This window comes from Nyctereutes procyonoides, unplaced genomic scaffold (genome assembly GCF_905146905.1).
Source record: "Nyctereutes procyonoides isolate TBG_1078 unplaced genomic scaffold, NYPRO_anot_genome, whole genome shotgun sequence".
In the NCBI taxonomy this organism is placed as follows: domain Eukaryota; kingdom Metazoa; phylum Chordata; class Mammalia; order Carnivora; family Canidae; genus Nyctereutes; species Nyctereutes procyonoides.
This window is the reverse complement of record NW_026575135.1, coordinates 54048623-54061875: the sequence shown is the minus strand read 5'-3', so window position 1 is coordinate 54061875 and position 13253 is coordinate 54048623. Positions and strand designations below refer to the sequence as shown.

At 53.5% G+C, this 13253-nt stretch overlaps 1 protein-coding gene across 16 annotated transcripts in view; it reads right to left on the bottom strand.

Annotated features, from left to right (window-relative positions):
* The window catches only part of ACSL6 (acyl-CoA synthetase long chain family member 6), a 279559-nt gene that overhangs the window by 42468 nt on the left and 223838 nt on the right, over positions 1 to 13253 (bottom strand). For 15 of the 16 annotated variants that reach the window (XM_055302578.1, XM_055302584.1, XM_055302589.1 and 12 more), the window contains one exon: positions 675 to 895. In XM_055302578.1, coding sequence (XP_055158553.1) covers positions 675 to 869 — 195 coding nt within the window. In that variant the 5' untranslated portion in view covers positions 870 to 895. Of the gene's footprint in view, positions 1 to 674; positions 896 to 6125; positions 6175 to 13253 lie in introns of those variants that run through there. The other variant, XM_055302591.1, reaches the window with a different exon arrangement.

Genomic DNA, 13253 nt, shown 5'->3' with positions numbered 1-13253 from the left:
GGGAAGAAGGTAGAAGCTTTTCAGTCTGTGACCTTTTATTCTTCTGAAGCGTGCATATATTCAAAATGAATAAAGTTTAAGAAAAAGACAATTTTTAAATTTCATAAGCTTAAGAAAAAAAAGAAATCTCACTAGTCCTTCTAGAGTTAGCCTGGGATACCCTTGTCCAGGCTGGGCCACAGCACCTCTTCTCCTAGGTTACCCTCCCTGTAAGTCCATGTGCTCTGGGAAGACGGGGCCATGGGGTAGGCTCAGCTCTGAGTCCCAGCTGTAGACCAAGGCTGGGCACAGGATGAGCACAGAGTGGGCACAGGGAGACCAAGAGAGGAGTTACCTGGCAGCCCCCTGAGAACCTTAGGTTTTCTATAGAGGAACCAATGATGTAAGGCTTCCCACCCAAGAAGTTGGCAAACTAGAGGTCTGGTGTAAGGCCATGGTCAGGCTCTGCCCAGGGCTCAGTTCCTAGGAAAGGCAGAGGAGCATCTTGTAGGAGACCCTGTTCAAGACCCCTGGTGGCGGTGGTGGTGGTGGGGGGGGGGTGCTTACTGCTAGCTGCCAGGGGAAAACGAGTTCTCTGCACCATTTGAGGTCAAATCAGCTACAAGTTTGGCTTCTACCTTCAAGATGCCTCTGTCCACTACGTCCCACAGCCCTGCTGCTTCCACACTGCTCACCTCCACTTCCTCTGATTGCATCAGGAGGTTGCATGGTGGTTGTAAGGCCTTTGGCCGGTGAGTGAACCAGTAGGCGAGGATGGCGGCCAGTGCACCCACACTCACGAGGGTAGTGGCTGAGAGGCTGCGGAAAAATTGGCCCAAGTCACCCAGCTCGGGCAGCCGCAGCAACCTCAAGATCTCCTGTGTTTGCATTTTCTCCAGAAGTGAGAGGATGAACTCTGTAGGAAACAAGAGGCAGGTGAGAGAGAAGAGCTGATGGCAGACTAGGGAGGAGTCCCTCCCCTGTTGTTCCATCTGTCTTGGATCACAAGCGACACTGTGACCTTGGCCAAGCCCTGGCCAAATACACTGTTGGGCAGGCCCTGGGCTAGTTGGGGTGTACCATCTCCTGGTGCAACACAGCATATCCCAGAAGCTGGCCTCCTAGAAGGGCCTTTCCAGGTGACAGGCCAGAGCCCTTAGGAGTCACATTTGACAGGCAGACATCCAACCAGTTTTCCTGAGACCCACAGGCTCAGGCCCCAAGCCATGACTGACAGATGCTTCCGTATCTTGCAGAGGTCAGCATGTGCTCTGACAGCTCTGTACGTAAAGCCTCCTGAGCCCCAGGGTCGGGGTGCTCTGCCTCTCCTGTGTGGACATACCATTTGGCTTATCTTTGCTCCCAGAGTATGAAGAGCACAGTGACCAGAATGAGTGGGGTGAAGGGGTGCCTGGTCCCCCCACTCCATCTCAAAGCTCCTGGCCCCAGGCTCCAACCATGAGGGAGACAGAGAAGGGAAGGAGAGTGGAGCCCCTAAGCCATCCTGACAGACACCTCTGGCCCTCGTGACATGAGGGCGGTGATCTATCTGGCAAGGGTCCAGTGAGTGATACAGCAGGGGTCCCCCAGGTCCACATCCTGATCTACCACAGGCTCTCCTTAAAGAAAAGTTGGAGCCAAAGTTTTGCCAGGGCCAGAGGTGATGCTGGGGCCAACTTTCTGAGGGAACAGCAGGGTTACCAACAGCAACGGGAGTGAGGTCAAATACAGCTCCCTGGTCCCAGATTGCTGACCGCTGTGCACTGTAGCTCCACACTGCCACTGACCAAGTACCAAGAAGCACGGGTGGCCCCATCATGAACTGGGCCCTAAGCTGTCTTCCCTGTGAACCTGTCTGCTAATGTCCCAAACAAACAGAAGCAGCATAAGGAGCACGTGTTAAACTGATGGGAAGGGAAAGGAACCAAAGAGCAGAGTGCTGTGTGTACTCAGAGTGCCATGCTTGCCTACCACAGCCCGAGTGGACACAGTGAGCCTACGAGGAGACAGAGTGGATGCCCTGGGGTGGGCAGGGGAAGCATTTCTGTAGGAAGCACTAGTGACTAACTTTGGTTCAGAGAGTAGGTCCCAGGGGCTACCACGTCCTCCCGATGGCCCTAAGTGAAACAGTGTTAGCAGGGCAGACAGGGCCAGCTGGGCTCAGGGGTCTGTACTTCTCCCAAGACTGACCAGGCATTGGATGATTTATCCTCACTACGGCTTCCTCAGAGTCACTCCCCACTAGGATCTGAGTTTACCAGCGCCACATAACATCTCCAGGTCTGCCAGCCTGATGAGGGCTGGGTAGACTCCCAGCTGCCCTGCACTATCTACAGCTGCTCTCCTTACTGGCCTTCTACCTTTGGAAGCATGGTTGTGGTTTCCCTTCTTGGAAAACAGTGAGAATACCAACAGCAGCCACTCTACAGCCACAGGAGATGAACCAAGCAGCAATTGCCTGACCTCTGAGAGAGGAGACATCTACTGAAATTCTGACAATAATATTTGTACTAAACTGTAATAGCACCACCCCAGAGATGAGGTCAGTGATGTGCAAAGTCATTGCAGAGAAAACAGGCAAATATTGGTTCAAATTCTTTCTTTACCTATAAACTACACAAGGTTGCACATAACCCATCTCTCTGGACCTCTCCTTGTCTATCTTTAGAGTGGGGATAGTATCACTCAGCCATGTACTCATACTGTATCTGGCTAGCACACAGGCATGCCACGATTAAACAGACAGCTAAGAGGTGCTGTTAGTCCGGGGAGGCTGCTCAGTCCAGGCAAGTCTAAGCACCAGGGAAAGGTGGTCCCTGGGGAGTGGCAAAACTTGCTGTCTGAATCCTGGTAACACTCATGAACCACCCATGGACTCTGGGTGCTCCCTGGGGAGCAGAGAAAGTAAGCCCCTAGCCAGCCTGATTATTTTCACTGAGTTCCTAAGCTGGAGACCCAGTTTTACTGGCAGCCTCCTTGAGCTAGATCAGTTTTGAGGCCATCCCATAGGAACAAATCACTCCTGGCATACCGATCACATTAAGGTACCAGCAGAGAAGAGGCCCAACTATGGACCCCAGTGAATTCACCAATGAAAACCACTCTGGGGAAGACCCCCAGCAGGCCACCAGCTAGCTTCCTTGGGACATTTATTTCCCTCAGCCGCAGATACGGAGACCAAGTCACCGCCGTGTCTATCAGGTAAATGACTTTGTATACACATAATAGAAAATCCAGATATACTCATCAGTCTTTGGGGTGGGCTCCTGATGTTTCCTCTAATGGGCTTAACTGAGTCAATGGGCTGAGAAGCCTCTGACAAGCCTAAGAGCTCGGCTATGTGGTCCCAAAAATTTTAGAGAGAACCCTGGAAAGATAGGTCACTACCAGCAGTCCCTAGCCCTAAGCAGTTGCTCCTGGGTGCTACCCTGCAGCGGAACATGGCCATTTGCAGCCATTGCTGCAGTGCTGGGTTTTTCACAGAGCACAGCCCAGAAGGGTCAAGCCATCCATCCACCTACCCAAACCCCATTCACTGGGCAAACCCTCACATGGTCGCTGCTCTCGTCTGGCCCAGGGCTGGCCCCTGGGATAAGCCAGATGAGGGTCTGCCCTCAGTCCCATGAAAAAGACACATGAAGGAGGGGGCAGTGCTGTGCTGTGCGGTCTGGGCTGTGATCAAGCATGGGGAGCCGAAGAAGGTACCTGACTCAGATATGGGGAGTCAGGACAGGCTGCTGGCAGGGAGTCATACTGATGCTGAGACAGAAGACAAAGAGGAAAGGAGTGTTCTGAGCACAGGGAAGAATCACACAAAGGCTAGAGCTGAGAGAGAGAGAGAGCAGGGAGCACTTCACCAGCTGAATATTCCACTCAGGAAATTAAGTCCGAGCCCAGGAAATATTGTACAAAGGTCAGTGCCACAAGTCTGAGAGGCTGGCCTACTAGGTACATGAGCTCTCAGAAGTCACCAAAGCATCATAGTGCCCAGGAGAGGCAAGAACAGAACTGGTCTGTCTCAACTTCCTCAATTCCTGGTGTCTGGGAAGCCCTTGCCTAAGGTGGAAACACACAGACTCCACTGAGGAAGGTACCTGCCAGTCACAGGTACACTGGGGGCAAGTCGGAGAGCAGAATCCAGACCCCAGACTGCAGCCTCCCAAACCACTACCTCACCTACTACCTACCACCACCCCACCCCTGCCGACACTGGGCTGTCCACCAGAGCCCATGATGTAGCAACAGGCCTGTCACTTGTTCTTCCCCATGTACATCCTAGGGGTAGGCTCCCTCTCACCAACTTCTCCTGGCTGGCTCCTTCCCTCCAGAAAGCCCACTTGTCTGGCTGGCTCATTCTCTCCAGAAAGGGCTTGACTATTCTTCCCCTCAGGTTGGGCCTGCACCTCTGCCTAGTGGGCAGCAACCAAAGGAATCAGTAGTATGCTGCATCACGCCTCTATCTTGCCAGTCTTCTCAGACATAGTCAGGGCTGCCTGCATATACCCCGAGGTTCCCTTCAGACCTGGGAGCCACTGCAGGGCAGAGCTACAAACTCAGGTCTTCTGAGGACATGGGCCTGAGAGCCAACCGAGGCCACCAAACCCTTGGCAAGGGGCAAAGTAGAGCCTAGGCCTGGGAGTCTGGTCTCATTTCATTATTTCCCAGGGCCTTGGCCTACTTTGACCTTCACTCCCTCTCTGTTGAACTAGGGTGAGGCTCAGGGGTCCCTGAGGTGCCAGCAATAGCTGCCTCCTCCTAAGCCCCAGGAGGCTCTCCTGGTTGCAGTGGCATGGGACATGGGTGGGGGTGGGGTGGGCAGTGCCCAAGGGGATCAGTGGCACCCTGTTGCCAAGTGAGCTGCAGTGTTTATAAATATCCACCTCGAAGGAGGATGCCGCCCTCAGCCGAACTAGTCTCTCCTCTGGCATATCCCTTGCCTTTTTCTCCTCCCGCACAGAACAGTTCAGAATACCACCTGGTGGTACAGGCTAGGAGCCTGGGGTTCCCCCACCATACTATGTCTTCCACTGAGTCAGGGCACACAGGGAAGGTAGTTGATGAGAGGCAGAGCTGTCAGAGCATAAGAAGGGAGAGAATGGGAGGAAAGAGACCCTGGCGGGAAGCACACTGGCACCACGGTAGCAGGGTGGCAGAGGTAGAGCCCCAGAGCACAGGCCTGGAGCTTGGCTCCAAGAACACTCTGCTGACCCAGCCTCCTAACCCCAGCACCTTAGACCTTCACAACCTAGCTAGATGGCTCTGCAAGGGCCACCTCCTAAATATCTCTCAAAGGTAACTATTCCTCTTCACCCCCACAGCTCCCAGCCTGGTCCAGCCACCACCAGGTGCAGTCCAATCTCCCACACCCGCCTCCTCACAGGCATCTCTGCACTAACTGGTGCTTACGCTGATACCAAGGTTATTTTCCTGGCACACAGACATGACCATGTCATGCAGCTACACAAAGACCTTATCTAGCTCCGTACTATCGTAGGACAAAAGTCCAACTCATCCTGCTGGTACCAGAAGACTCCACGACCCTCAGATCCTTACCGTCATTTAAAATCACCCAGGTTCCTTGTATATCAGCCTGGAGCAGGGTGGGGCTTCTTGCAGTGAGGTTCTGAGTCTCTGAAAATCTCTGAGGAGTTCAGAAATGGTAGGCAGGTGCAAGGCAAGCCACCAGATCATTGAAGACCATCCTCAACTCCCAATGATAAGCTTCAAAAAGAAAATCACCACCTCTCCCAGGGACCAGGGTCCCCAGCAAAGAAGCTAGGGAGAGGGCCCAAAGGTGAGTTCTGGTGCTGCATTGACCTGGTGCCAATCTTGACTCAGACTCTTGATAGCCGTATGACCCTGGACAAGTCACTTTACCCCTCTGGGCCTCTCCTCCAAGAAGCTCATGGACAGAGAATGTGGTGCCAATCACACAGTAAGTGAAAGACTCGGTAGGCGGTAGTTAGCTAAAGCAGTTACTCCATCTCTTTGCCAGCCAAAAGGGCTCAAAGTTCACTTGCCAAAGTACATGCAGTGACACCCTACCTTTCCAGAGGGCTCCTGGCACTGGGGAGGCGGCTGAACTGACCCCACCAGTACCAGCCTCCCTTTATAAAGGGCGTGTGGGGCTCAGGGAGAGAGCTTACCACATCTTGAGCAAAGCACAAAAGTGGCGAAGGCCCTGCCCCAAGTCTGCCCCTGGGGACAGCGGATGGCAACAGCCGCCTGCTCCGAGAAGCCGGGTGGCGGTGGAGGCGTTAGCGGAGGTGGCGGAGGCTCCCTGGCGGCCGTGGGAGCAGGTCTGGCCAGGACCTGAGCACAGAACAGCTCTATGAGGAGTTGCCGGCCCCCCCTCCATCTGCACGCGGGGTAGCTCTGGCTCAGATCAGCTTAGAGCCAGCAACCCGCCTTAACCCCCACTCTGCCGGCCGGCCACAGAGCTCCGAGCTCTGTTCGCTGCTTCTCCCCCCACCCCAATCCTGTCTTCAGTTCAGGACAGGGTTTGCCAAATGGGTTGCTTAAGGACAAAGCCTCTTTACATATCCATCTGCGACACCGATGAGAAGCCAGAGCCTCAGGCAGGGGCTGGGGACCTGCAGCAGGCGTGAGTGGTGGAAGTGGTAGGAAGTAGTAGGGAGTGGGGGTAGGGATGCCAGCTCTCTGGCTTGAGCAAGGCATTTGGAGGCCCAGGAGACTCCACCTGTACCCCCCTCTCAGGGGCTGCCTCTACCCCTCGACTCCTCACCACAAGGTCACAACCTGTTTACTTGGGGAGAGGAAGGAAACTGGACACAGTCCCCGATAAAACATCTGCTTAGAGATGCTCTGGACACTCCAGAATAAGGATCAGGGTCGGCAGGTGGAAGACATTGGCTTGTCTCCCCTGCAAGGCCCTAGGCTAGTACACCAGCCCGTCCCTAATGTCTGCCCTTAGAGATACTGTTTCCTGGCTTACCAGAGACTGGCCATCTTGAACCCAGAATCCACATCCTGGCCTGTTGGGATCAAAGCTGAGCTCTGAACTCTTAGCACCTCTGGGAGATATACCAAGATCAGAGGTCCCAGGAATTCCCAGGGCCTCACTCCTGCAAGGTCTGTCTCCAGAGGATAAGGCGTGGGGGTGGGCATCAGATATGGCCATTTCGTACTCCTATTTTTGTGACCAGCATGTGGCTGAGCACACAGTAAGAACATGGTGGCCACTACTGAAGAGTAAAATGCAAATCCAGGCCACAGTAGTCAGCTTACCACCCTCCAGGCCCTACCCACAACTGGTGCTTCCAAGTTGGCCAATACCGGGGCCACCATCCGCCCAAATCCGACCTACCTCCTCAGCAGCAGGACTGTCCCACACCACAGTCCAGGGTTCTGAGCTCCCTCTTAAGGGGTCATGTGCACAACCTGCTTGGCGAGTCTGGAGCCCAAGAGGCCTTTCAATACTTTCCCTGGGGCTGATGTATGTAGCCTCGCCTGCTCAGCTCCTCACCTGGGGGCAGGCCAGGAGGAGAGCTTCCTGCCTCAGCAGCCCTCTCCTGGAATTTAGCAGGAGCTTACCTGGGCCCCCGGGGCCATAGCCTCCTCCAATCCACCCAAGGAGGCTTTAAAATACACGAATGCCTAAGGACCCACCTCCAGCTCACAAGGCTCCTACCTCTTCCTTCTTGGCAGGACCCTTACTTTTCCCTAGGCATCTTCAGAAATGTTTTAAAATAAGACAAAAATCTTCCTTTACTGCTTCTCAGGGCAGCTTTTAGAGCAGGAAATTCAACAGCCACAGCCAAGATCCTGGCTGATGGAAAACCACACAGGGTGCCGGGGACACAGAGCCTCAGCAGCCACTCTGTCCCGGGAAGGGTGTGGCTCGGTCCCTAGGTCAAGAAAAGGCCAGCTCTCACCATCATCCCTGTGTGACCCTGACATGCAGACACGCAAACACGGCAGCCCACCACTGGTCCACTATCCACCCCATGCTCACCGATAATCATGCTCGTCTGTACTGTGAGAAACAGGTTTTCTTTCCACCGTCCTCTTGGGTTTTAATTAGTCACAGAACCACAGATGATTGGGGCAGACATGGGGCCTAGGGCCTCCCCAACTGGGGAACTGCCAGGTGAGACCCGCGGCACATCCCCTGAGAGGCTGGGATGCAGGTTGCTGGGTTACACAGCGACTCACCTGCCGAGCTTCCCCAAGAAGCCTGATGATCGCTCTGGGGGTTCAATTAAGCCTCTTCAATGTGGAAAAGCCCACCTACGGTTGGCTGTGCCTGAACCCTGTACAGGGCCACCTGTACCAACTAGCCTGGACTCATCTTGCACATGCCTCCCTTTAGTAATTCGTTTCATCCAGGAAGCAGCCTCACTGCCCTCTGATACTTCCCTGCTTACCCCCCTACCACACCAGCACCTCTAAAGAACCCTACTCACCCAAAGCCCCAGTCAGGGAACATGGGCCCACACTCCTGATAACACTGGGAAGCCAGGCTCAAAGGACACTTTCAGGAACTTTTAAAAATACAAGTAACCTTGAGGACAGAGGAGCAAACAGAAACACAGTGTTTTTCATAAGCTTGGAGATAAATGTTGTCCTCACCACAAATCAGGCCCAACTAAAATTTCAAAGCAAAGAGGTGCATCAGAGGCAGCACTCCCTTTGGCAATATTTACAGAATGCAACAGCCAGGGTGATGGTGAGGATGAGGCTCACTGTCCTTCCTTTCACCAAGTCCGAGGACAGCAGGAGGACTTGGGGATGCTGGTGAGGGTCACCAGTGCCACAAGAACAGAGGGACACCCCTGGCCAGGCCCCACTGTGCAGGGAGCCAAATCCTGTGGCTGCAACATGATCCTTTCCCCTCCCAGCCAGTACGTTTTAGGACTGTCAGTGTCCTGGCCTCAGAACCAGTGATCTGTTTCTGTCACCAGCCCCAACTGAGAACACACAGCAAAACTTACAGGCTCAAGCCCAAGGGCCTACAGGCCACTCCTGGCAGGACCAGGGTCTTAGAGCTCACTGCGGCGGCTGCTGCACCAGATGTGGGTCCTGCTAAGATATGGTTGTGGTCATGGAGGTAGGGGGAAAAAGAGAGGGTTTTGCTTGCCTGCCTGTTCACTCTGGAGCATCCGAGGACACCTTGCCCAAGAAAAACACACACACAAAAGACAGAACCCAAGATGCATCCTGAGACAGGGATGCGGAGCAAGGAGGGAAGTAGAACTGGATGGGAAGGAGTGTTCTGAGAAGGGGACACAGTGATGGAAGTGGGTTGGTAAGCCGTAGGAAGAACTTGTAAGATGTTGAGGCTCCTAGGAAAGAGGCAGGAGTCTGGCTGCATTGAGGAAAGGGGCAGTGAGCTGAGGCTGGAGGGACAGCACGTGGCTGCTGAAGAGAAAAGACTGTCATGGGACTATGTATAGGCCTCGTGCCTTCGGGGTCACAGCCATAAGCTACAAGAACCCACCAGCTCCTAGCACCTGGGGTTTTAAGATGCAAAAGTGCCCTGGGCAAGCTGTGCCTCTAGATCCCTAACCAAGGGACTGGGGCTACAGCCAGGAGCCCACAAGACTCCCTCCCAACCATTCTAAGTGCCACTGTTTGGTTTTTTTATGTTGTTTTTTTTGTTTTGTTTTTGTTTTGTTTTTCCCCCACAGGATAGACAATGAGCAGAGAAGAAAGTTTGGCCTTTGGTTAGAGGTAAATTTTCTGGAAAATTTGATAAACAGCTTAATTTCCTGGCTTCCTTGTACTCTGACAATGTTCCTTTTCTGAATGCCACAAAAAGAAACAAACCTGAGTTTCACTCAGTTCAGCAGAAGGCCATGCTTGTCAGTGGGACCCTGCCACTTCCCGAATCATCCCTCTGGAGGCCAGGGCCACACAGCAGCTGTCTCTTGCTGCCCTGCACCTGCCAAGTCCTGTTCTCTGGCCAGTGAGGGGCTATGGTGTCCACAGGGTTAATGCCAGGCTCAAGCGGCCCAGCCCTCAGCTGGGCAGGGAGCACTGAGAACTCAGGCCTCCTTTTCAAGGCCAGGATGAATGGGGAATATGCAAATACCCGCCTCCCGAGGAGTGCAGGGGAGGGCCTGGTGCTGTATCTTTCCACTCTGGGGCTGTCACATGAAAGGGTTTGTATTCCTGCTGCTGGCTCCGGCGCCAGACTGGGGCTGTTCTCACCAGAAAACAAAAATCTCTTTCAGACTCAAGCAAAACGAGGCCCTGGCTGGCCTGGCCTGTTGGACGTTGTTCACACTGACCCACCGAGAGCACCCATCACTTGGATTCTTACTGAACCCACCACCTTTCCAGAAGGAGCCAGAGGCCTCTGTGGCCCCCAGGAGACCAGTGTGTCAGGTCAGGGTGGGTGGTATCAAGAAGTGGAACTGGTTCATTCTGAGGCTCTGCTGTTTTTTTGCCCGTTGCCAAAATAGAAATGGCTGGGTCTGAGGTCACCATCTTTTAAATATGAGGGAACGCCGCTGGTAATTCTCATGGTGTTGATGGTGGTTAAATATGGAGAAAGAAAAGGGAAGAAAATGTGATGGTAAACAAAAGACCTTGCAGCACACAGAGAGGGCTTGTAAGAACGGAGACCATGAGCATCCTCAGCCTGGCTTGCAGGGTGCTGGTGCTGCTGCTGCTGCTGCTAAAAGCGCCCTCAAGCTGTGGGTGGGGTTCCTGGTAACCCAGACCCAGTGTGCGAAATCACAAGCTTCTGGGACACTCCAGGGTTTGGATTCCATCCTCAAAGCAGGCCCCACGACAAGATCGAACTTCAATTTTGTTCAGACTTCCAGAGACTGGAAATGCTGCTTTTCTGACACCTGAACGTCACCAAAAGTTGTCTTTTATCTACAGTACAGATCTTGTACCCTATGAAGTATGGATGCTACTCAGACTCCCATTAACTGGAGATAGTGACACTGGGAGATCTCAAACACACACATGATGGTTTAGCCTGAGGAGAAAGCTAGAACAAAACCAGTTCAGGAACTGATTCAGAATCAATCGGAGGTCTAGAGGATGCTCTGCAGATTCCCTGCTATCCAAGGGAAACAGGTCCAGTCAGCTTCTCAGCCCAAAGAAAATGCCCATCTTGGATGAGCATCCACTGCTGCTCCCACCACAGGTCTCCCTTCTATAGACTGGGGCCACACGGTGCACCCATGAAGCCAAGAAGCCAGGCATGTCTGAGAGTGTTTAATGGAGTTCCTCCTGGGAGGAACAGGATGCAGAGGAGGAGGAGGAGGAAGGGGAGGCAAAAGGACACTTCAGTACAGATGGAAAGGGTGGTTCCCGGGTCACAGCCTCCCCTGATATCAGACCTGTGGTAAGGAGATCAGGGACCTACATACCCCCACCTCCCACCAGCACACTGGCCAGAAGGTCTGTCCTCCCTTTCTTTCCACCACTCCAGGTACAGCAAGGCTTGTGGAGAGAGCCTGCAGGCAGGGAGGGGTGCTAAGTATGGGTGAGCTGAGGGTGTCCCCTAGAGAGCCACATCCAAATCATCTGCTGGAAGTTACTATCACCATTAACACTGAAGTTTGCCAGACACTAAGCAGGGTCCTGGGGTTTAGGTGGCTTCAGACAGTCCCACTTCTAGGGACCATAGCAGAGGGGCCAGAAGCATGGCTTCTTCCAAAGTTCAGGGGTCACTGCAGGCTAAGATGGGTCTCAGTGAGGCCCTCTTCTCCATGTTGGTAACTGCCTTCCTCTCACTGGCCTCTGGAGCCTCAATATCCAGCCTCTGGCCAGCTAACCTCCCTATCTAATCTCCCTGGGAGGCCCGTATTCCACCCTGCCGCCCCACCTCCAACTACCTTCCCTGACCTCTGACTGTCCTTGCTGTGTTGCCTTGCCATCCAATCTCTGATTGACCTCACTGTCCCTCCCAGTGACCCTTCTACCTACTTGACAGGATCTGCAGTCACAGCCCACAGTGGTCTATAGCCAAGGCTAAGGCAGAGGTCAGGCGTCTGATTGGAGATACTCAGCCCCAACAACAATCCACAAGTTGGAGGGAAACACAGGGCTTTGTATCAGGGCTGAGTCCTCTTTGGTTCCTTGAGATCCATCTGCTGTGCTGGTGGTCCAGGCAGATGCTGTGTGCTGGGAACAGGGCAGGGTTCCTGGTGTTCCTGGTTAATGATCTTGGCCCCAGAGCTGCCCATTCCACCTGGGCCTGCCTGTCATCTCCCTTCTCTCCAACAGCCGTCTATCACTGGGTCTGTTCCTGGCTCCAATGGGTATCATTCGGATTTGCTTATCCCGGGGTCAGAAAATGGAGATGCTGACTATTCCCTCACTGGCACCATCCTGGCCTCGCTTCTTGCTCTAAAGCCCCCAGAAGATAGCTCTCTCAGAACGCAGGCCTGAATGGGCAGATAGGAAATCAGAGGCTAGCTTTCTCGATTCTCCACAGACAGTCCCAGCTAAATGCCTGGACTAGCTGTCGGGAGAGGAAAGATGTCTCCAGGCAGAGCAGGTGAGTAAGCACAGGTGGGACTTCTTGGGATTCAAAATCCTTCAGGCTCTGAGATTACAGGCTCTAGGATAGTAACTTCCCTCAGAACACACAGCTCAGCTTGGTTCAGAATTTGTCCCAACCCACTTCCCATCTTTCTACTTCTGCCTGTCACAAACCCCCAAGCCTCAAACGAATCAGAAGCCACAAAAAGGAACCAATTCAGGGAATGACTCACCCACTACTGGCTTCCAGAGCAGGCAAACAATGGTGGGAGACCAGCCTGGGCATCCTGAAGGACACCCTAACGGCCCAAAGTGGCACCCGTGAGGCTCAATGAGTGAGTAGTGAGGACTCTGGTCAGACCAAGGCAGGAAATGGGGTCATCACACCGGCCCATCCAGTGAGCTGGGGACTCAGGCTGGGACCTGCTCCCTGCTCTGCTAGGCCAGAGCTCCCAGCCTACTGGAGCTCTAAGGATACAAAAGGACCTTGCCCCCAGAATAGAATATCTTCTACAAAACCAATCACCAGTAGTGATGGGTTTCATCTTCTTTCCTTCTTGCTTTCCTTCTTCTTTCAGCAAATACTTTTGGAGTACCTCCTTCTGTTCTGGGGTCTTAGCACTAAGGGAAGGCATAACCTGTCCTGCCTGCAAGGAGTTCACATCTGCTTTCCCCCCCCCCCCCCCCCGCCACACTGCATCTACTACATTGCCATCATCCCCAGCTGGCCATAGAGCCTGGCATCTAGTAGGAGCACACTCAAATTCTGTTATTTGCTAATCAATTTGTGATTAGCTTTTTATAAG